At 40.1% G+C, this 24,589-nt stretch overlaps 2 protein-coding genes and 1 long non-coding RNA gene across 8 annotated transcripts in view; all 3 read right to left on the bottom strand.

Annotated features, from left to right (window-relative positions):
• atp11b (ATPase phospholipid transporting 11B) overlaps positions 1–24,589 on the bottom strand; it is a 201,424-nt gene that overhangs the window by 69,716 nt on the left and 107,119 nt on the right. The gene's annotated exons all lie outside the window — the stretch shown is intronic.
• Positions 3,053–8,067, bottom strand: LOC109195142 (CXADR-like membrane protein). 2 transcript variants are annotated; one of them, XR_002056828.2, is made up of 6 exons: positions 7,042–8,067; positions 5,106–5,107; positions 4,771–4,869; positions 4,561–4,629; positions 4,231–4,281; positions 3,053–3,920 (listed from the first exon to the last, which is right to left on the bottom strand). XR_002056828.2 is itself a non-coding variant. In XM_019346693.2 (5 exons), exons 1-5 carry the CDS (start codon positions 7,283–7,285, stop codon positions 3,913–3,915), a joined length of 471 nt encoding a protein of 156 aa, XP_019202238.1. In that variant the 5' UTR covers positions 7,286–8,067; the 3' UTR covers positions 3,053–3,912. The 2 variants fall into 2 exon arrangements, 1 of the variants encoding a protein (XP_019202238.1); XM_019346693.2 differs by lacking the exon at positions 5,106–5,107.
• LOC112842677 (uncharacterized) lies at positions 10,315–11,974 on the bottom strand. Its single transcript, XR_003214627.1, has 3 exons — positions 11,907–11,974; positions 11,420–11,689; positions 10,315–10,940 (listed from the first exon to the last, which is right to left on the bottom strand). It is a non-coding gene; the product is annotated as an uncharacterized LOC112842677 (long non-coding RNA).

The following is a 24,589-nucleotide window of genomic DNA, read 5'->3' as shown; positions in this document are numbered from 1 at the left end:
AGAGATGATTAAAATAAAGAAGACCATGAGAAAAAGCTTTCTCACAAAGAAACCAGGAGAATCTTTGTTGGTGTGTTTCAAATGAGGAGCAGAAAATGATCCAGGAGTTTAGCTCATGCAAAAGATAATCTCCTAAAATCCTGCCCATGTATCATGAAATAACTTTTTAGAGATGCTGCTCTATGATATCATACAGATACTAAAGTCTAAACATGACAGTCTGCATTCTGAGCTTTAACCTCACAGGGATTACTTGTGCATACACTGACCTCATGATATCTATTATAAACATTCATCATTAAAGACAGGAAATTAGGAAACGAACAACGTTTTCTCTCCAAGTTAAACAGAGATTTGCAATCTGTCTGCAGGTAAAAACTTAACAGAAATCGAGCTGTTGGTAGCCATGTGCTCATTGTGTGTCACAGGACCAAGAAAGCCTCGTTAAAAAGCAAACATTGATGGTCACGTTTTATATCACCTTTTAGTCCTCTTATTTTTAATTAGGTTTTTATTGGGATTTAAACATTTAAAACACTTTATGTTTAAGAATCTGTTCCTTTCTGCTGTTATTAAAATCATTAACTAGTATTCAGGGACTAGTCTACAGAAAACACATAACTAACCCCTTCACCTCTTCCGTCTTTTTTACTGAAAAGTTATAAAGTTTGGTGAAACTCCCAAAACTCTTAATATAAAGACTGGAACACTTTTGCTAAATTGATAGAACTTTATTAATCCCTCAGGTAGGTTCCTCTGGGAAATTCAGTTTCTGGTAGCAGAACACCAACAGAAATTTGCATAGTAGAAATTATTAAAAAAAAAAGGCGAAAAAGAGAATATAAATATAAGCATAAATATAGAATATATAGAGAGAGGCTTATTTATATATGCTGCACACACACACACATTTATATATATATGTGTGTGTGTGTGTGTGTGTGTGTATATATATATATATACATACATACATATACATATACACATATACATATATACATATATAAATAACTTTTATATATGTGTATATGTATATATGTATATATGTATATGTATATATGTATATATATTCATATATATATATACATATTTACATATATATATATATATATATATATGTAAATATATATATATATATATATATATATATATATGTATATATACATATACATATATATATACATATTTATATATATATATATATATATATATATATATATACATATATATATATATATATATATATATATATATATACATATATATATACATATTTACATATATATATATATATATGTAAATATATATATATATATATATATATATATGTATATATATACATATACATATATATATATACATATTTATATATATATATATATATATATATATATATATATATATATATATTATATATATATATATATATATGTATATATATGTATATATATACATATATATACATATATATATATACATATACATATATATATATACATATTTACATATATATATATATATATATATATATATATATATATATATATATATATATATATATATATATATATTTACATATATATATATATGCTAACTATACTAACTTTTGGAAGAAGAAACTTCTAACTCAAAGTAAGTTGCCCAACACTGCTTAAGGGACAGACACTATAAATATATCATTTATAGAATATGATGCTGAACATTAAACAGAATATAAAGTATTCAATATAAACTCAAATGTCAACATCCATCCATCCATTCGCTTCCGCTTATCCTTTTCAGGGTCGCGGGGGCGCTGGAGCCTATCCCAGCTATCATAGGGCGAGAGGCGGGGTACACCCTGGACAGGTCGCCAGTCTGTCGCAGGGCCAACACACAAGGACAGACAACCATTCACACTCACTCGCACATTCACACCTAGTGACAATTTGGATTATCCAATTAACCTATCCCCACAAGCTGCATGTCTTTGGACGGTGGGAGGAAGCCGGAGTACCCGGAGGGAACCCACGCAAACACGGGGAGAACATGCAAACTCCACACAGAAAGACCCCGGCCTGATTGAACTCAGGACCTTCTTGCTGTGCGGCAACAGTGCTAACCACCGTGCCACATGTCAACATATGCAGCAATAATATTAATCGATTTATGTGTAGTGAGGTTTTTTCATAGTGTTAAATTGCGTAATTGCACCTACACAATTTGCCATTATCAGCTGATAGTAAATAATTCTTGGTAATACAGTAGATATTTATTAAAGTTGATACTGTACCATTTTGAGTATAGAAGTAATAATATTTTACTATTCTTAAGCCAGTACAAAAAGGTGAAGATGTCCATGTTGAGTGTAGCCAGACAGCAAAAATGATTTTTTTTTATCAGATCAAATTTAACTCGAAAATTGGTAAACAGTGAAGGAAGGTTTTTCATTGTAAAATAGCATGCCATTAAATGCACCTGTCATCAGCATCAATTACAACTTAAATTAAAAGGAAAGAGAATGTCTGTAGGTTTTGCCATCTTTTGGATCATTATGAGGAATAAAAATTGGGAGTTACCTCTGAACCTTTAGCCTGTAGAGCTGTCCACAGAAGAGCTGAGGATCATGCTGCCCCCTGCTGGTGTAACTCTCTTATCTGCTGTCAGTGAGGCTTGAGGTCTATGTACTGTTCAGGTTGCAGTGTAAGACATAAAGGCAGTCATACTACAGGTACAGCTAGTATGATTCTCTTATTCTTTGTTTCCTTTTGATACAAGATTAGTAAGATTATTAATAAATAGTTATGATATGGTGCATAACACAAACACTAAGTGTTGAGGCTTCTTAACTCTGCTATGATATCAGAAAGAAACAAATATAAATGAAGTAAATAATCAGTGTGGCTGTTCTTCTCTTCTATCTGATGAACGAGTGAATTGTCATCAGTTGTCTTAGAAAACTGAGCAATCACAGCTTTGTTCACTGCTACTGTACATGTATTACATTGTAAAACCACATTCATCCCTCAAAAAGGGCCAGAAGCACAGAACAATTCAACATACTGATCACCACTTTATTTGCTGTTCCAGGTTCATAAAGACAAATGTATTGTAATTTTGAATTAAAAAAATTAGACATGAAATACATTATACATTCAAATCCATACAGTATTTATGAATATTGTAAGTATTTTTCATTACTTTGGGGATAATGTAGAAGATCTAATGTGTAAAAATATGCTCATTGTATCTACTGTAACACAGCAACAGCTACATTTTCAGACACTACAAATACTACATATAACACCTTTTAAACTTTCTGTTGTTACATGAAATGTTATACAAAAGCTTCAATAAAAAAGGTTTGATTATTGAGAGCATAAATATGTAATAGAAACACTCATTTGCAATAGAAGACACTATTAAGTCTATATTATAGTATTTAATATGATTTCTAACAACTTATTGTACGATGTTAAGGATAAAATCACACACTGACACAGGTAATGTAATTAATGAACCTTTTAGAGAGTTGCCTCACTTATATTTAATGTTTGCATGGTCATTTTTGGATATGGACTTTTTTTTACATTAGTAAGAAATTAAAACATATATAATATAAAAACAAAACATCAGAGAAACACTTTTAAAACATATTTCGGATGTTTAGCTAAACATTAAAACTAAATACTTTACTAGAAAAGGTTAATGTATATTTGTGCCCATAGTTTGCAACTTGAGGGTCCGTGAATGGTGGCAAATATGAGTGAATGGGACCTGACAAAGGTCTGATGTTTGAGAGTGAGAATAAGTTTTCAGTTATGAGGAAAGGAGATGATCAAACTACTGTCACTTCTCATAGTTCGCCCACTTTGGATAGAAAGAATTGTTGAGTTTCCACAAGAAGGACCCACTGGACCTACATCACACAGGTCACCCAGCTTCATACAGAGCAAGGGCAGTAAAGCACAGATAAATTAATACATTCATAATTCCAGATACAGTCTGCTTTAAAATGAGCACATTAGATGAATGCTCTCTTTAAGTGGATTCATGAACAACACTGAACTTCTGTAAAAGATATTCATATATACTCTCAGTCTGAAACAGCTCTGCAGTACATTATAATTATAGGTGTAAAAACCCTCTGGTCAAACTAAAATAATTACATTAGTATTGATTTTAATGATAATCACTGTTATTGTATAATCACATAGCTTCCACAAACTATATATTAAAGTTGATACTGACCATTTTGAGTATTTCCAGAGTCTCTGATTGTTTCATAGACAGAATCCTCACCTACATGTCAGAGAAAATGAGTCACCACAGGTCTGTGATAGCAAAGTAAACACAACTATTCTTGTCAGTAACATTTATACTAAAATAAGACGAGACAAGATAAGCTTTAATGTCAGAATAAGCACAAACATACAATGAAATTGGAACATTTATTATTACTTCTTAATGCTGCACATGATTAAATGTTGTTATTGTCTTAGTTTTGTTTAATTCAACAGTGTTACAGCTGCAGAAGAGAAAAGCATCGGAATATCTTAAACTAGGAAAACAAAAACTAACCATGAAGAAGAGAGGAGTAGACTTGCTGTTGATTTTCATCCTGACTCACCCTCGGGTCATCAGCAGAACCTGTATTAAAAATTCAAAATAAGACATTAATGTTCACATAGTTTATTATGCATTATATAATATTGTGAACAGTTTTCAGTTTTGGAATCTTGCATCTCCATATCTAAATATTTTAAAGAGTAAAATATGTAAAAGTCTCACATTTCTTTTTGTACAGGAACAGGAACAGGAGGAAAATAAATATGATTCCAGAAATGAGTCCCGTGATCATCAGAACAAGAAATGAAGAACTGGACGTAGCTATTGCAAATAAGAAAAATGAACTGTTAACTTTAATAAACGTAACCAAACTCAGTTCATTCAGCGGATCTGGTCACACTAATAGGGATAGAAAGAACCTTAACAACAACAACAACAAAATGAAGTGCACAACGTTAGTGTTAAGTCTTAAAAGTAAACTTTAATTTAAATATATAACAATATTATATAACCTCTTCACTACATGTGCCATACTTGACAACATTTAAAAGTGGCACCACTTGCTGTAAATAACAATCATGGTTCCTTTTGGGTTTGTAAAGTCATTTATGTTTGTGCTGTGTTCTCTTTTTAGTATTTTTGTATTATTTTACCTCCCCAGTGTCACTTTTGCATATTTAACTAGTATTTCAGGTCTGATACTTCATATGGCTTCTTTATGGTTTATTTTCTAGCCTTGTTGTTTTTGTCTATATCCATTTGAATTCTTGTATTCATGCCTGAAGTATTCTGCTTTAGTTATTGATCACTTTATGGTTTGTATTTAGTTAGTTCTCACTCATGTTTTCCACTCTGTACCTTTAGTCTCATCTCTGTGTTGTCTTTGTGTCTGTCTTTCAGACTGACAGGGTTTATCTTTTAGAAAAATATTTTACCCCAATAAAAACATGTTACAGTGTGCACATGATAGACTTTCTTTTTTCTGAATCCATTTGACCCCAACTCTTCTTTACATTTATAAATTCATCTTTTTCTGTACTCTGCATGAGGCTTCCCTCAGAGGTACTGTTCATAACAACCGATTTACCAGGAAACACAAGACATCTCAGTGTGAGGTTCAGAGGCCAGACCTCACAGGAGGAGATCCACATTATAGCTGCACTGGGACATTTGAAATAGCAGCAACTTCAAATATGAGACTTCTAATTTCTGACTAATTTCTTAATCTGCTCCAAAACATACAGACTAATTCAAAATTTCACAAATCACATCATCAGTAAAACACACACACACACACACACACACACACACACACACACACACACACACAGGTATTTCACCAGTGACCAGCAAGTGCTGCCCACATATTCTTTGCACTCTGATTTTCAAATATCAGATCAAATCTGTCTGTCGGTCTTTAATATACTGGTCACTTTTTAGGGTGTCTTATCACCTTAATATGCTAGCCTCCTGCTGCAGCTGTGTGTATGTGACTGGGGGCACTTACACAGTAACATTATTTCTGATGTTTTTCTTCATCATTGCATTTTTGTAATAAACTCATGAAGTCATAGTGAAAGAGACAGCATGCTTCTGTTTTTTATTTATTTTGAATGAGATGATAAGGCAGGATGGCATATTATATTCTTTTTTTTAATGAAATCATAGTTGCTTTCTTAGTTACAGGGGTTTAAAATTACAAATGAGTACTTAAATATTTTTTCTGTTAATTTCTTTCATGATTGTACTCAGGTGAGGAAGCAGCATATCAGTACTGCGCTACATATACCAGCTGAAAGTTCAAACACAAAGTGGTGAAAAAGCTACCATCATGTGAAGCTCTTTGTCTGACTAAAAATGTTGCGCTGCCTGCAGTTTCCAACTCTGTGGAGCGTGGGAAGAAGATGGAGAATCCGGAGAGAATCCGCACAGACATGGTGAGAACATTCAAACTCCACACAGAAAGACCTGAGACCGAATCCAGTGCAAACCACCATGCTGCCTGTATTAGGCATAGTGAATTAGGCAGTGGACTTCTTATTTTTTTAAGAGATGACAGTATTTGCACAAGATATTAGCCTTAGATGACTTTCTTTTTTCAACATAAACTGTAGATTTGTTATTTGCTGAGGGAGTTTGAAAATTTGTGTAATTTTATAAAACATATTCAAAAAATGGTAGCACTTCAGTCTGTTAAAGACTGCTGTGCACATTTCATTCTGCCTTTGCAAGTTTCAGCCAGAGTTAAACAAACAAACATTGAAAATTTTAACTTCCACAGTTATTTTTTTTCCTTGGAAGTTTGGTAGTCTCTGTTCATTCCCACTGAGTGTCTTCTCTGTGGATCTCACATATGATAATTATTTTCTCTGCTCTGCACATCTGACGCCAAATGTTTTCATGAATCATTGATACAGGAAAAAAAGGAGAAAATAAAACTTTTTTTCACAGTTTGTATTAATCGAAAACTTACTTCTGAAAAAACTTACTTACTTTTATCAATGTTGAAGGGCTCACTGTCCTCTGTGTAGTAAACTGGGTTTCCTCTGCCTCCTCTGCATCTGTAGAGTCCTTCCTGTGAGACTGTGATTTGTCCATTTGAGTGGAAAACTGCATCTTGTGGGGTCAGGGGTTCAGACCAGTTCTCATCTCTGTACCAGTAGTATTTCCATCCATATGATGATGGGTTCACTGAACATTTCAGGGTCATATTGCCCCCTACTGGAACGTGTCTCATATCAGACGTTATTTGAGCCTTTGGTTGATCTGATGTTGAGTTTAGACAAAGATAGAAAGAATAAATATATTATACCACACACAGAGGTTAGGATTGCACTGCCCTGATGTTGTCAGCATAGTTTAGGCCCATAATGCATTTTGTCCTTTCACAGAATGCATTTTTGACCATTTCATTATGATGCTTTATTTGATTTAAATTACTCCTCTCCATTATTTTGTGTGACGTCTCTTTGCTCCCACCACAACAACAGATTCACAAGAAGACAGAAGACTTCTCATAATCTGAGGTTCAGATGTCAGATCACACAGGAGGAAATACACATTATAGCTGCACAGAAGAATTTGAAATAGTTAAACTTTAATTAAGAGACTTTGTAACATTTTGTGACCCTCATTGATCATTCTCACATGATTCGATTATTTGTTATTTCGAGGAGTTTGCGTTACTTTACATTACTTTTTAAAACTGTAACAGATGCACAACAGACCCGGCCACATTTCAATGCTTTTCAGCTTATCAGCTGCCAGCCACACACAACAACAACAACAAACTCAGGAGCCAGTCCAGCCTTAAATGCAGTGGTGGTGTGATGAGCTGATGCCGCTAAGGTGTGGTTTTAAAATGATTCTTTTACATAAGAAAAATATTTTAAATTCATTCAAAATAAATGCTGCAGGCCATTTGAAGTTTTGATAGATGTCATCAAGATACTTTTCCTCTTTCAGAGATGCCTGATCCCACAATAATCACGCTGAGCAAAGACAACACCAGATTGATTATTTTAGTCACAAAAACAAGCAGGAAAAGAGAAACACAAATATTACACTCTATAAATAATGACTTATAAATAATTCCTACATCTAAATCATTTCTAATGTTATTTTTTATGTTTTACAGAGCCAGTGCACAGGTACACACACACACACACACACACACACACACAGACCCAATAGACTCTTTCTGTCCACTATGATCTTTTCCTACAGTAATGACATCAGCTTCTTCTTTCAGCAATACTCTTATAAGACTAAACTGGCCCCTCTTTAAGGTCTGGGAGTGGGTTTAAAGGGAATAATCTCAATATTCTAGCCTCCTGCTTGAGCTGGCTAGTGTTGGTGAGGATGGTAACCATAGCAACAGTAACATTATTTTAACTTCCCTCCTTCAATTTTCCTCCATTTCCTGCTTTGCACTGATATCTTTTTGGGTTGAAGCTGTGTGGCTCCGACCCTGAATATTTTGACTAAAATGTCAAATCTGATTGTTGATCATTGCATTTTTTTCAAATCAAACTCATTAATGTATTCTGCTTCAACAATTCAGGGTCTCAAGGTATCGGACCATATCGCAGCTAACAGGAAGCTACTCTGGACAGGTCGCTCATCTGTTACCGGGCTGAGACATTCACACTTATAAGCAATTTAGATTCACCAATAAACCAAACCCCACTAACTCTGTGGACTGTGGGAAGAAGATGGAGAATCTGGAGAGAATCCACACAGACATGGAGAGAACATTCATACTCCACACTGAAAGACCTCAGACAGACAGTGGATTTGAAACCAGTGCAAAGCAGCATGCCACCCTGCTGCCTGTGTTAGGCATAGTAAATTACACAGTGGACTGAACTATTTACTTATTTAATACTGTCATTTATTTTAACAGATCACATTATTTGCACAAGATCCTAGGCCAAGATGATTTTGTTTGTTTAACAGAATTTGGAAATTTGTAGTTATTTGTTGTTGAGAAAGTTTGTAAAATGCTATACTTTTTATCCTGTTTATTTATGTCATTATTGTACTGAGGTGATGGAGCAGCAGGTCAGCATTGCCATCTCTAAACCAGCTGAAAGTTCATGACACAAAGTGGTGACAAACTGTTTACAATGAGTATCCAAAAGTTCATTCGGTTGATCTGCACGTAGTATTTTCAGTGGGAGAAACATTTCGTCAGTCATCCAAGTGACTTCTTCAGTCTCAGCTGACTGCAGGTTTCCCCAAATCTTATAAACAGTATATTTGGATAATGACTGAAACCAGCCCACTGAGGTATGTCTGTGAAGGTTCTCAGTCATCCAGGTCATTGTAGTCTAAGGAGCTTGGAAAGAAAAGCGTCTGGACTTCTTTAAGTTGCTTGAAGACGTTTTTTCAATTCAATTCAGTTTTATTTATATAGCGCCAAATCACAACAAAAGTTGCCTCAAGGCGCTTTATATTGTACAGTAGATCGCACAATAATAAATACAGAGAAACCCAACAATCATATGACCCCCTATGAGCAAGCACTTTGGCGACAGTGGGAAGGAAAAACTCCCTTTTAACAGGAAGAAACCTCCGGCAGAACCAGGCTCAGGGAGGGGCGGCCATCTGCTGCGACCGGTTGGGGTGAGAGAAGGAAAACAGGATGAAAGACATGCTGTGGAAGAGAGACAGAGGTTAATAACAGATATGATTCGATGCAGAGAGGTCTATTAACACATACTGAGTGAGAAAGGTGACTGGAAAGGAAAAACTCAATGCATCATGGGAATCCCCGGCAGCCTACGTCTATTGCAGCATAACTAAGGGAGGATTCAGGGTCACCTGGTCCAGCCCTAACTATATGCTTTAGCAAAAAGGAAAGTTTTAAGCCTAATCTTGAAAGTAGAGATAGTGTCTGTCTCCCGTTTCACCTCTCATCCAAGAAGCTTCTTCAGTTCTAAGGTCAAATGGCCGAGAGTCCCAGATTTAAACCCAGTGGGAGTTTCCCCCCAAAGAGGGACAAAGGACCCCCTGATGATCCTCTACCTAATCACATGAGCCAAGGTGTGAAAACCTGACTTACCTGGATGATTGTGCATGCATCAATATGTCTACAATGAGGCTACTATCAGCTGCAGCTCTTTGTCTGACTAACAGTGTAACATGCTTCATAGACCATTGACTTCATCCTGTGCTGACCATTATAACATTTGTAAAATGGAGATCACACAACAAACATGACTTACTTGATACTGACAATGTGAAGGGTTCACTCCACTGTTGAAGAATATCGGTGATAACCGCGTCGACTCTTACACATGTAGTCTCCACTGCTGTACTCAGAAACTACAAATCTCAGAACATTATAGGGTATCAGCTGTGTGGGTGTCCCGGGTCCTCTCCATTCAGAAAACCACTCAGTGGTTTCACCTCCTTCCTGCACCTCACATGTCAGAGTGATCATCTCACCTCTGAATAACTGAGGCCAGTTGGGTTGTTGTTTTACAACAACTTTAATGGAAACTGTTTACACATATTAACAGTTGAGATACAAATAGAAACATGAAATCAACACAGAAAACTTAACATTGTATGTTTGATAATCATGAGTGAATGTATATTTCAAACTAAATTACTGAACTCACAGGTTATATCAATGGTGACATCATCACTGATATCAGTGTAGTAAATTGGGTTTCCTCTTGTTCCTCTGCAGCTGTAGATTCCTCCGTGATATACTCTGATATCTCTGTTTTGTTGATCTCTGTTTGGAAATTCATAGGTCATTAGGTTTCTGAACCACTCATATTTCCATCCATCAGAGCTCTGCACAGAGCAGGTCAGTGTCACACTGCCCCCTACTGGTATGATTGTTGTTCCTGCTGTCAGTGTGGCCCTGGGTTTATCTGCTGTTATGAAAGAGGAAGAAAAATAAATCTGTGTAATTTAGTATAATGACATAAAAACATTAAAAAACAATACAATTTATATTTGTAGCTCTCTAAATAAACAGTATACATTTCTGTCCATTCTCTGGCCTGAGAATGTCACAGTTAATGCAAACTAATGCAGTTCACAGTTTTTTGGTTTAGATAACAGAAACATCACCACTTTTAACTTTATGAAGCTTCTGATGTTTCTTCTTTTCCTTCAGAAATGTAATTTAATTTAATTAAATTTCATCCATGATTGCTGTTGTTAAAACTCAAACATGTACTACTGACAAATTGCCAAGTCTGCGAGTGTTGAAGCACTGACTTTACAGTGTTTTTCCTTGTTCAAGTTCAAGTTTCATTGACTGATTTAATTAAATGTTCTCTATTTTATAATTCAGTTGAGTATTTGAACAGGGATCATACATTTATGCTGTCGGTCACTGAAGACTTACCTAATACAGTTATAGAGAGAGTATTACTTTTCTTTGTATCACGTGAGCTCATCCTGAGACCAAAGCACTGATATTCACCACTGTCACCTGTAGATCTCATTTTTAATTTGAAGTCTTTGTTTATCCTGTAGGAGAAAAAGTCTTGACCATCCTTGTTGATTTTGTATTCCCAGTCAGTGTCTTTTCCTTCATTCATGTCACATTTGAAGGTAACAAACTCTCCGATGAAAAATAAACTGGACCAGCTGGGTTCAATAGTTAGCACAGCATCTAGAATCCAACACAACCACGAAGTTAGCAATCTGAAACACTTTATATACGACACAATCTGTGACATACAATGTTCATTTATTGAATAATGAATAAATAATAATAATAACAAATATTAGATAAGTGAAATGTAATTCAGATTGATGCAGTACTTTGAGATGAATCTTTATCAACTAAATTCAAACAAAATTAAATAAAGTGAAATCTGTTCAGTCACCTTGAGCGTGTCCAGTACAGAGGAGCGTACAGAGCACTACAGTAAAGACAGAAACTTCTGACATGATCAAATTAAAAACATTCATATATGTCTGTGTAGGTAGTCAATCATACATGTCATGATTAGGGATGGGTATCGTTTAGGTTTTATCCGATACCGGTGCCAAACCGGTACTTTTGAAACGGTGCCGATGTTTAAACGGTGCTCAAACCGGTGCTTAAAGAATGGAGAACACAAAATTGGTCCAAAAACCTCTCATGTTTAGCTGTTTTTTGTAAAAAGATAACAATGTTAGCCTTTTCTGCAGCTATAGGGCATATATGGTCTCACTCTTGGCTGGAAGCAGTGCTTAAACAATGGAAAAAACACAAACTTTGTCCAAAAACTTCTCATGTTTAACTGTTTTCCACTTTTTCTTTGGTCATTTTAAATGGCCTGTATTTATATAGCGCTTTTTATGGTCCCTAAGGACCCCAAAGCGCTTTACATATCCAGTCATTCACCCATTCACACACACATTCATACATTTTAGTCTTTTTGGCCAGGGTGAAGGGAGTATCTGCCATCAAACAAGAAGACGGCCGCATGTAACTGCGACGGTGTTTGCTAGTTCACCTTACATGCATTAATGTAATAACGTGGTTAGCCTACTCAACGTAAATTACACACAAACAACATTAAGCTACTCACGCAGAGAAGAACGGCTGCTGCTGCCATCATCATCCTCATCATTTCTGCTACACTGGCAGGGCTAGGGGCCAGGACTCTACTCTTCGGGTTTTTGGGGGATGTTGCTAACTCCAGGTCCGATAACAGGCACCACACCCGCAGTAGATGTGCACGGTGTGAGGTCTCGCAGCAAGCTATCAAACACGCGCATCTCTCGGCTTTTAAAAAAAACGCTACGCGTCGCCAGGTGTTTCATTGGATTCGAGGTGTTACCTCCTTTGCACAGTATCACCCTAAGCACTTGTTGCAGGCAGCTGAGTTTGCATCTTTTGCTGCGAAGTACAGCCAGATTTTTGACCGCTTCGCCTTGGGCATACGTACGTACCTGGGCCCGCCTACTATCCTCGGAAACGTAAAATGATTGGCTAGAATTGGCTCAGGAAAAAAAAAATAAAGCACCGAAATAAAGCACCGAAATGTGCGCTGCTTTTCGGTCTGGTTACTACCGTTTATGTCAGAACCAGTGCCATCATGGCACCGGACACCGGTACCCATCCCTAGTCATGATAGTGTATTTATGCCATATTTGAGTGTCTAAGGAGCTTTGTGAGAAAGTGACTGCAATTCTTTAAGTTTCTTGAAGATCATTTGTATCTCTGCTGAGAAGCTTCTTCAGTTCTAAAACTAAATGATGGAGAATCCCAGGTATTTAAACCCTAGTGGTTGTATTACTTAGGAAGGCCATTAACTCATTATTGATCATGTGCCTCATCACATGAGCCAAGGTGGGAACAACAGTGTAGGTCATTATCACCAGAGGTTTTACTTTTTTTTTTTTTTTTTTGTAAATCCTGTCCTGTCTGAAAGTCTTTGCAATCAGAAACACAATCTGATTTTTTTTTTTTTTTGTCAAACACATTTTGCATTTTCAAGGCCAGCTGTGAATTTTCTACAGTTTTCTACAAATTTCTCCTGTTTCTACTTCAATCATGAAACTGATCAATGATCAGCTGATCGGCTTTTCTCTCTTGTTTATTTATCGCCCACTTTGCGCCAGAAAGAAGAAACCAGCAGATGTTGCACTAAACAACAGCAGCACGTTTAAGCTTGATCAGCTGTTGTTAGCAATTATTTAATATTAATTTCTAGTATCAGCTGATGTTTGCTGGAGCCACAGCTGTAAAGCTGCTGCTCATGATATCGGTTTGGTTATCTGGTGAGAGGGAAACATGCAGATGAAACCAGGAGATGTCCTTACTGAATCATCAGAGCTGAACAGGTGATGGAGAAACAGGTTTACCTTTTAGGTGACATGAATGACTTGAAGGGAAGTTATGAACTGTTTCTGAGAGACAAATAACACCAGCATCCTTTTTTTTATGTAGCTGACAGGTAACTGTGCAGGGGCGGGTCTAGCAACTTTTTGCCAGGGGGCCAGGTAGGGCATTAACAGGGAAATGTTAGGTGTTGGGTTTTAGTGATGTGGTGTTTTTGTTTGTATGTGTTTTTGGTGCCTCCCTTTTTGTATAGGTAGGCGGGGCAGTGAGTCACTGAACCTGGCGCACCTGTTACTCATCAGATGCTCTCTTCAGAAGTGTTTTTAGGAGCTACCTGACAGAAGATTAGTGTCGGAGTATTGGCGTTTTTGGAGTTTGGAAATTCTGCCCTGCCTGTTGGAGCCCTCGGATTACTTTGGTGTCTGTAAGGAGTTTTTGTTTCCTCCCTAGGATTTTGGCCTCGACTGTTTTGCCTAGCCTGGAGGTTTTGGGCTCCAAACTGTGCCAAGTAAGCTCTCCAACTCTCTGTAAAGTTTTAAGCTTTTTTCGGTTAACGGGCGAGACCCTCCTAATTCTCCTCCCTCTGCTTTTTCTAGATCGAGTGCACTGCTTATGTGTATTTTCGTCACTAGCACGTCCTGGCTCCGCGTCCTCATTCACACACGTTGTACATATGTTGTCCTTGTAAATATCTCCCCCCCTCACTGTAAATAAACTGCCTTCACTGCAACTCTGCCTCCGTGCGTTCTGCTTCTTGGGTCCATCAGCTTTTGTCCTAACAGAATACTCCGACCAACACATTTATGGACCCAGCAGAACATACGGACGCCGCTACCGGCGATTTGCTTTCAAAACACGAGGAATCACTGTCCAGGTTGGCTAAACAGTTTCAGCAATCTGAACAGTGGGCGGGTCGGGTTAACGACACCTTGACCGCCATTCAGGCGACACTCGCTCGGTTAGCTCCCCCGGCTGCCTCCAGCGAGCCATCCTCTCCTCCCATTCCCCCCAGTCAGCCACCTGTGGGTTCGGTTCGCGATCCGGCTCCCCCGGCTTTGACTCCGTTCTCAGGAGAGCTGGGTCGGTGTGGAGGGTTTTTGATCCAGGTCTCACTTTTGTTTCGACGTTTCCCTCAGACATATTCGGATGATGCCTCTAAAATATCTTTTGTTATGGGCTCTCTCCGGGATCGTGCTCTGAGTTGGGCCGAATCGTACCTTGCTCTCCATCCACTTGAGACAATTTCCTATGCCCAATTTATTCGTGATCTTAAGGCCGTTTTTCACCATCCCCTGCGCGCCGATGAAGCCGCACGGCAGCTGTCTGGGCTGCGGCAGGGCAGTCAGTCGGTGGCCGAATTCTCCATCAATTTCCGCGTTAAAGCCGCTGAGACAGGTTGGGCGGATAATGCGCTGCGCGGGGCATTTGTTAATTGTTTAACAGAACGCATGAAGGATGAGCTCGCTACTCGCGATGAACCTGAAGATTTTGAAGCTCTAGTGGACCTGGCTATTCGCATCAATAATCGGCTGCGCGAAAGAGAAAGGGAGAAAGACAGAGGGGGGCGAACCCGTGGTAACCAGGGAGGGAATGTGCCCGTGCGCACTGAGTTTCCGGCTTCTCATCCTTCTCACTGTCCGGCTCGTGCTGACTCGCCTCCCGCTGACAATTTAGAGGAGCCCATGCAGTTGGGTTGCGCTAAACTCACCCCGGTTGAGCGTCGTAGGAGGTTTGAGGGACGGCTATGCCTGTATTGTGGCCGTTCGGGCCATTTTGTCGCCTCTTGTCCGGCTTTGTCAAAAGGCGGTGCCCATCAGTAACTCTGGGGGTACTGATGGGTGACGTTTCCTCTCCTTCCCAGGCCCCTCGCATGCTACTCCCTGCTGTCATTCACGTGCCCGCCAGGTCTCACTCCACTCATGCGCTTTTAGATACCGGTGCAGAACAAAATCTGATTGATCGTGACCTTGTGCGCCTTCTCGGCATTCGTTTGTGTCCACTGGACGTTCCCGTGTCTGTCACCGCCCTTAATGGGCAATCGCTTCCTTCAGTCACTCACCAGACAGAACCCCTGTCATTGATCCTTTCTGGAAATCACCACGAGCGTCTCCGGTTTTTTGTTTTTTCCTCTCCCGAGTCGCCTGTTGTTCTCGGTTTCCCTTGGTTTGAGCGCCATAACCCGCACATTAACTGGGCAGCCCGCCGCGTGGAGAGTTGGAGTAGCCACTGCTTGTTGCACTGTTTACGCTCGGCTTTGCCGTCTCTGCCAGCCCCTGTTCCTGAGCCGGCGGCGGAGGTTATTGATCTCTCTGCTGTTCCCAAGGAGTATCACGACCTGAAGCTCGTTTTTAGTAAACAGCGTGCTGGCTCCCTGCCTCCTCATCGCCCTTATGACTGTGCGATTGAACTGCTACCAGGGGCTCCGTTACCTTCCCGTCGGCTGTATAACATCAACCCTTCGGAAAAGGCGGCCTTGGAGAAGTACATCTCGGAGTCGCTGGAGGCAGGTTTAATTCGTCCTTCCTCTTCGCCTCTGGCGGCCGGTTTTTTTTTCGTTGGGAAAAAAGACGGGTCGCTCAGGCCCTGCATTGACTATCAGGGTCTCAATGACATTACTGTGAGAAACAAGTATCCCCTGCCTTTGATTTCCTCTGCTTTTGAAACCCTTCAGGAGGCCACTGTGTTTACAAAGCTGGACCTACGGAGTGCTTATCATTTGGTGCGCATTCGGCGGGGCGATGAATGGAAGACTGCTTTCAACACTCCCCGAGGACATTATGAGTACTTGGTAATGCCTTTTGGTCTGACTAATGCGCCTGCAGTGTTTCAGAGTCTTATTAATGACGTGTTGCGGGACTTTTTGAATGGTTTTGTGTTTGTCTATCTCGATGACATTCTTATTTTTTCCCGATCGGTGGAGGAGCATGTCGGTCATGTCCGCGCAGTGTTGCAGCGGCTGCTGGAAAATAGACTTTTTGTTAAAGCTGAGAAATGCGACTTTCATGCGGACTCAATTTCTTTTCTGGGCTATGTGTTGGAGAAGGGGCAGATCAGGCCGGACCCCCGCAAGATTCAAGTTATTGCGGAGTGGCCGACCCCTGCGTCGCGCAAGGATTTGCAGAAGTTCCTTGGCTTTGCTAATTTTTATCGGCGGTTCATTAAGAACTATAGTCGTGTCGTGCTCCCTCTCACTAGCCTTGCCTCCGCGGCGCGGGCTTTTGTGTGGTCGCCCGAGGCTGAACGTTCGTTTTCTGCATTGAAGGAACTGTTCTGCTCCGCGCCTGTCCTTATTCACCCTGATGTCTCCCGACAGTTTGTGGTGGAGGTCGACGCGTCTGACGCGGGGCGGGGGCGGTGTTGTCTCAGCGCTCGCCTGCTGATGGGCGTCTTCATCCATGCGCGTTTTTTTCGCGTAAGTTTAGCCCTGCAGAGAGGAATTATGATGTTGGTAATCGTGAGCTGTTGGCGATTAAGTTGGCTCTGGAGGAGTGGCGCCACTGGTTGGAGGGGGCTGAACATCCGTTTTTGGTTTTGACAGACCATAAGAACCTCTCCTACATTCGATGCGCTAAGCGGCTTAATCCTAGACAGGCCAGGTGGCAGTTGTTTTTTGGCCGGTTCAATTTTACCATCTCTTTTCGACCCGGCTCTCGTAACACCAAGGCTGACGCTTTGTCTCGCTTGTTTTCGTCTGGCTCTGTGGCCGCTGACGCTCCTACCATTTTGCCTGGTTCCTGCGTGTTGGGGGCTGTCACGTGGGAGATTGAGTCCCAGATTCGTCATGCCCAACGTCGCGACCCTGACCCCGGGGTGGGCCCGCCCGGCAAGTTGTATGTTCCATCCTCTGTGCGTGCGCGTGTCCTGCACTGGCTCCACACGGCCCGTTTTGCCTGTCACCCTGGCGTTCGGCGTATGGTTTCTCTTTTGCGGCGCTCCTTTTGGTGGCCCTCTTTACAGACTGATGCCCGTGATTATGTGCTCGCTTGTGAAGCCTGTGCGCGCAATAAGAGCCGCCATCAGGCCTCTTCCGGGCAGTTGCATCCCCTGCCCGTCCCGGGGCGGCCCTGGTCACACATTGCCGTGGATTTTGTTACCGGTCTGCCGCGCTCCGCCTCTCACTCGGTTGTTTTGACCATTGTGGATAGGTTCTCCAAAGCTGCGCATTTTGTGCCCTTGCCTAAGCTCCCCTCGGCCCTGGAGACCGCCCGTTTGCTTGTTGATCATGTTTTTCGGTTGCACGGGATCCCCCAGGACATTGTGTCGGATCGGGGTCCTCAGTTTGTTTCCCGTGTGTGGAAGGCGTTTTGTTCTGCTCTGGGGGTGGGGGCGAGCCTTTCTTCTGGCTATCATCCTCAATCTAATGGTCAGACTGAAAGGGCTAACCAACAGCTGGAAGCTTCCCTTCGCTGTGCCGTCTCGTCTGATCCTGCTTCTTGGAGTTCCCACCTTTCCTGGATTGAATACGCCTACAACTCGCTCACCTCAGCAGCCACCGGCTTTTCGCCTTTTGAGATTTGCCTTGGATATCAACCGCCGCTGTTTCCCTCTCAGGAGGGGGAGATTGCCGTTCCTGCGGTGCGGGATCACTTGCAGCGCAGTAGGAGGATTTGGCGTGCGGCCAGGGCGGCGCTTCTCCAAACTACAACACGGACTTGCCGCACCGCCGATCGGAGGAGGACACTGGCACCCCAATATGCCGTGGGACAGCGGGTGTGGTTGTCCTCTGCGAACATTCCGCTCAAGTCCATGTCCCGGAAATTGGCCCCTCGCTTTTTGGGCCCCTTCACTGTTCGGCGCATCATCAATCCTGTGTCGGTGCGGCTGCAGCTGCCTGCGTCGATGAAAGTTCATCCCACGTTCCACGTCTCCCAGCTTAAACCGGTGTCCAGTAGCCCGCTGTGCCCACCTGCCGGACCCCCTCCGCCCGCCAGGGTGGTGGATGATGCTCCTGCTTATTCGGTTCGTCAACTGTTGGATGTGCGTCGTCGGGGACGCGGCTACCAGTTCTTGGTTGACTGGGAGGGGTACGGCCCGGAGGAACGGGCCTGGATCCCTGGTTCTCTTGTTTTGGACCCTGGTCTTATTGCAGACTTTTATAGGAGACATCCTGACAAGCCTGGTGGGCCGCCGGGAGGCGTCCCTTGAAGGGGGGGTACTGTTAGGTGTTGGGTTTTAGTGATGTGGTGTTTTTGTTTGTATGTGTTTTTGGTGCCTCCCTTTTTGTATAGGTAGGCGGGGCAGTGAGTCACTGAACCTGGCGCACCTGTTACTCATCAGATGCTCTCTTCAGAAGTGTTTTTAGGAGCTACCTGACAGAAGATTAGTGTCGGAGTATTGGCGTTTTTGGAGTTTGGAAATTCTGCCCTGCCTGTTGGAGCCCTCGGATTACTTTGGTGTCTGTAAGGAGTTTTTGTTTCCTCCCTAGGATTTTGGCCTCGACTGTTTTGCCTAGCCTGGAGGTTTTGGGCTCCAAACTGTGCCAAGTAAGCTCTCCAACTCTCTGTAAAGTTTTAAGCTTTTTTCGGTTAACGGGCGAGACCCTCCTAATTCTCCTCCCTCTCCTTTTTCTAGATCGAGTGCACTGCTTATGTGTATTTTCGTCACTAGCACGTCCTGGCTCCGCGTCCTCATTCACACACGTTGTACATATGTTGTCCTTGTAAATATCTCCCCCCCTCACTGTAAATAAACTGCCTTCACTGCAACTCTGCCTCCGTGCGTTCTGCTTCTTGGGTCCATCAGCTTTTGTCCTAACAGGAAAGGGGGACACAAAGAAATACTTTTCTTTATTATCTCATTTAAAATGTCTGGCTGTTATTAAATAATTTTCTGAATCTTGCAACCAAAGTTTTTATTTGACGTAAAATGAATAGAAATCATACATTTACCAACAAGACAGTGTACATCACTGTCACAACAGCGTCTGTTTTCATTCAAAGGCTTTATGGCTTTAATATCTGGTGGGCCGGTCTTTAGTCAAAATGCATCCATAGACTCGAGACACAATGCATTTTTGGGACTTTCAGGTGTATGGACCAATGTTTTATTTTCTGATCAAACCAGAAATCTTTAATGAGCAGCTAGATTTGTCTCGCATTAACTGGCTGAGTTAATGCCAGTTAATGCGACATCGAAGCAGCTGGAATCCACAGCTGTGCATGTTCATGGAGCTTGCATTTTCACCTGCTGCACATCACTACCTGACAAGTTTAACTGTCTTCAGAACATTACAGAGGCCTTATTGACAGTATTTGGCTCTACATATCTGTGTGAGCAGATTTTCTCTCACATGAGTGTCCTCAGGTAGCCGTCTGAATGCTGGACACTCAGAGACCTGTGTCTCTGAGTGGGAGACCAGAGATCACATTAACATGTGTATCTCTGTATTAACAAACATGCCATATTGGCTGAGTTTATTTTTCTTATTATTGTTGTGAGGAGACCATAAATAGCATTTGTATTTTCTGTTATACAGTTCATTTGCTGTTATGGAGTTCTTGTTATGGATAAAAAGTGTCTTTTTTTGTTTCAAAATAGCTGATAACTATTCGCTGATAGCTGCCAACATCTGTGAACAAATATAATTCTATAAAGTTGTTCTATATAGTGTGTAACTGTTAATATAGAGCGTTATTAAATTTATTGCTAATGCAATCATATGGCACACTGACTTCTGAGGAAATTTTAAATGGCACTCGCCATCAAAAAGGTTGCCTACCCCTGTCTTAGAGAAATACATGAATGATGTTACGGACATTTATGTACAAATCAGAGATCACCTCACACCATCCAGTGAAACGAGACGTCGTGTTGATGCATGTGAGGCCGTAACAAAGGACATTATTAAAATTGCATATGAAAGAATATCAGGCATAGACGAAGACTATGATAGTGAAGCAGTCAAAGAACGCCTTCGCGAGCTCCTTAACAGAGACTATGCTCATTCCATATATGGAATGTTCACAGGACAGCAAGAGTAAACGATCGGTAGACTCTTGTCGTCGTTATCGTTCCCCTCGCACGTTTTATTTCTCCGGTTTCAGTGTTTTTGCTTCACAACTACAGCGTGCAGTTTACTTTGTGTGCACTAACATGGACTCGAGTCAACCAGCGCCACCTCTGGCCAAGTGCCACAGCCTACAGCCAGATCAACTTGTGACACACATCTGCACCACGTTTGAATCACCACTCCAATTGGTCATCATGATTTTAATATTTTCTTTTTCCATAACAATGAAATACGCCTTGGACAAATATGACACATCAATAGTTCATTAGTGTTGTCACATCACATCCTGTCTGTGTCTTTTCTCTGGGAAGGAATATTTCCAGCCAATATAGGCAATCCATCAACATGCCTGGAGAGGTGGTAGTTATATACAGTCTGTATAAGTGTGGTTAATCTAATGAACATTTGTAAGGAGATGGCAGTTACTGTGAATTTACAGCAGTTACACAGTGATTAGTAATAAACAGAGCCAGTTGAGAGTGAGTGGATTTAAGAAAGTCAGTGACTCAGGTGTGTCGATTGGTTTGTCATCTGTCTTTGAGACTGGAGGAGACGTAGAAATCTTTTGTTTTAAATCTAAGTTAGGAAGATTCCTGTTTTAAAACACGCACTTTTTGTGAGAAATGCAAGAAGTACATCTGCAGAAAGCACACAGTTACATTCTGTTCATCATGTGGACAAAATTGGGAAGTGGGAAGACATGGGAGAATTCATGCACCGGTGCTACCGCGCTTGCGATTGGGAGCCTACAGAGGATCCCGCAGTTTTGTTTTCTCGAGAAATGAAAGCCTACAGAAAAACCATGACATATACAGTCCATTGTGTCCGCTCAGTTGAGCTAGTGAACATAGCTGTCTCACACTGTCTGCTTCAAACAACACCTCCTCTAAACTCCTCACACCCCCTGCTGACAGAGGTGCCTGACGGCCTGTGGGCCTCATCTAAGTATGATGTAGGCCTAATTAAAGATTTCATTTCATTTATTTATTTATTTATTTCACACTTGGTACAACAGTTCAAACAAACCAACCACACTTTCTATCAATAAAACACTACAACCATGTGTGAAAAGGAGCAGGAAGAAGAAAATATTCTTATTAAACCCTGCCCCCTATCTACAATCCAACTTATATTACAAGTGGGCACCAAAAATCAGAGAACAAACTAACATTAACATTTATCTCCGGTCCTACCACAAACCAAACAACAAATTTACCATCAGAATATACAAATTTACAATCAAAATATACCACTCCACATGGTAACAAGGAGAAAAATAAAATTAAAATAAATAAAACAAAAAAAATAAAACAAAAAATTATAATGGATCCTTCATCAATGAACTCCAATTTCATTCACATTCTTCATATTGAGTTATCGTTTTAAGCATATAACACTTTTTAAAACAATGTAAATTTATACAATTCTTTAAATTATAATGAAGAGAGTTCCACAGTCGTATACCCTTAACCGTTGGACTCATTAACCTTTGTGTAGTCCTAGCTAACTGATGCTTAAAATAAAATTTCCTTCGGCTGTCTTCTCCCCCTGAACACAATAAAAATACTCTTTGTAACTTAAAGGGCAAAATATTATTTTTAGCCTTAAACATAATTAATAGTGTCCGTAATTTCACTAAATCTCCTAATTTTAATAATTTCGATTTTATAAATAATTTATTTGTATGTTCTCTATATTTCACATTATGAATCATTCGTATCACTTTCTTCTGTAATAAGTTTAAAGGTTTTATAGTATTCTCATATGTATTCCCCCAGACTTCAATACAATAACTAAAATATGAGAAAAACAATGAAAAATATAAAATGCGCATTGTTTTATAGTCTAATAAATCTCTTACATTTCCCAAAATATAAATATTTTTAACCATCTTCTTTCTAATATACTCAATATGTGATTTCCACATCAAATTTTCATCTACTATTACACCCAAAAAATGAAATTCAGTAACTCTTTCAATCAATTCTCCATCAATGGACATAATGACTTCATCCTCCTTTACACGATTGCCAAATATCATGAATTTCGTTTTTGTCAGATTCAAAGATAATTTATTTACATCAAACCATATTTTTAATCTTAACATCTCAGAAGTCATAATTTCAACCAAATCTTTCAAATTCTCTCCAGAGCAATAAAAATTTGTGTCATCTGCAAATAAAATAGAATTTAACCTTTTTGATACATCACAGATATCATTAATATATAAATTAAAAAGTTTAGGTCCCAAAATAGAACCTTGAGGAACGCCACATACAATCTTCAATCTTTCAGAGGTGTTACCTCAACAAATACCCCAACTGTATATTTATTATTATTGGTTGCAGATGAAATATCGTCAATGAAAGTCAACAACGCTAATGCCGTTGATCTATTTTTACGAAATCCAAATTGATTTTCATTTATTAGTTGGTATTTTTCAATAAAACTATCAAGTCTTTGCGCAAAAAGTTTTTCAAGCACTTTTGAAAACTGTGACAAAAGAGACACTGGCCTATAATTGTTAAAACTATGCTTATCTCCTGATTTATATAAGGGTATCACTTTTGCCACTTTCATTCGATCAGGAAATACTCCTGATTGTAACGAAAGATTAAAAATATAGCAAAGAGGAATACTTATACAGTCTAAAGTCTTTTTAATTATGACCATATCTATACCATCACAGTCAGTAGATTTTTTATTTTTACAATTTTCTACAATTGCTACTATTTCTTTTATGGTAGTATCAGCCAAGAATATAGAATTAACCACTCTATTTTCTCCTTTCCAGGCTTCCTCATATTCTGGATCGTCATTTTTTCTAATTAAATTTGCTAAAGTGGGTCCAACATTTACAAAAAAGGAATTGAATTCGTTTACTACTACTAAGATTGTGAGCCTGTGGTAATCACTCCAAAGTCCTCTTTTAGACCATGCCAAAAACAATATCCCCTGAAACAGGAAGCCATAGAGGGGATTACTCCTGTGTTTGAATCCTCTTAAAGGCCGGAGTAATTATCCCATGCCCCACCTCTCCGGTTCGCACTCCACTATTCCCTGTGAAGAAAATCAGAGGACCAAATGAGCCAGTTGAGTGGCGGTTTGTGCAGGACTTACAAGCTGTGAACAAGGCTGTGATCCCCAGAGCCCCTGTGGTTCCGAACCCCCACACCATTTTGTCCCAAATACCATCTGATGCTATGTGGTTTACTGTTGCTGACCTGACTAATGCATTCTTCTCTGTTCCAGTTCACCCAGATAGCCAGTTTTGGTTTGCTTTTGAGTTCCAGGGAAAGGCTTAAACATTCACTCGGTTGTGTCAAGGCTACTGTGAATCCCCCACAATCTACAATGCCGCCTTAAGAGACTCTCTGTCAGACTTGCTCCTCTCCCAAGGCACAGTGTTACTTCAATATGTCGATGATCTGCTACTGTGTGCACCCACACAAGAGCAGTGTCTGACAGATTCTCTTACTTTACTGACACATTTGCATCACAAGGGCCACAAGGCTAATAAGTCAAAACTACAGTTTTGTAAAGAGCAAGTCACATTCTTAGGGCATGTGATTTCTTACAATTCTCACTAGATTTCCTCCAAGAGGGTGGAAGCTGTGATGACCATTCCAAAACCTCTCACAAAAAAACAGATGATGTCATTCCTAGGAACCACATCATACTGCCGCAATTTCATTCCACACTACTCCTCTGTGGAAGCTCCACTTACT

Source organism: Oreochromis niloticus, linkage group LG17 (assembly GCF_001858045.2).
Source record: "Oreochromis niloticus isolate F11D_XX linkage group LG17, O_niloticus_UMD_NMBU, whole genome shotgun sequence".
NCBI classification, from domain to species: domain Eukaryota; kingdom Metazoa; phylum Chordata; class Actinopteri; order Cichliformes; family Cichlidae; genus Oreochromis; species Oreochromis niloticus.
This window is presented reverse-complemented; position numbering and strand designations above follow the sequence as displayed.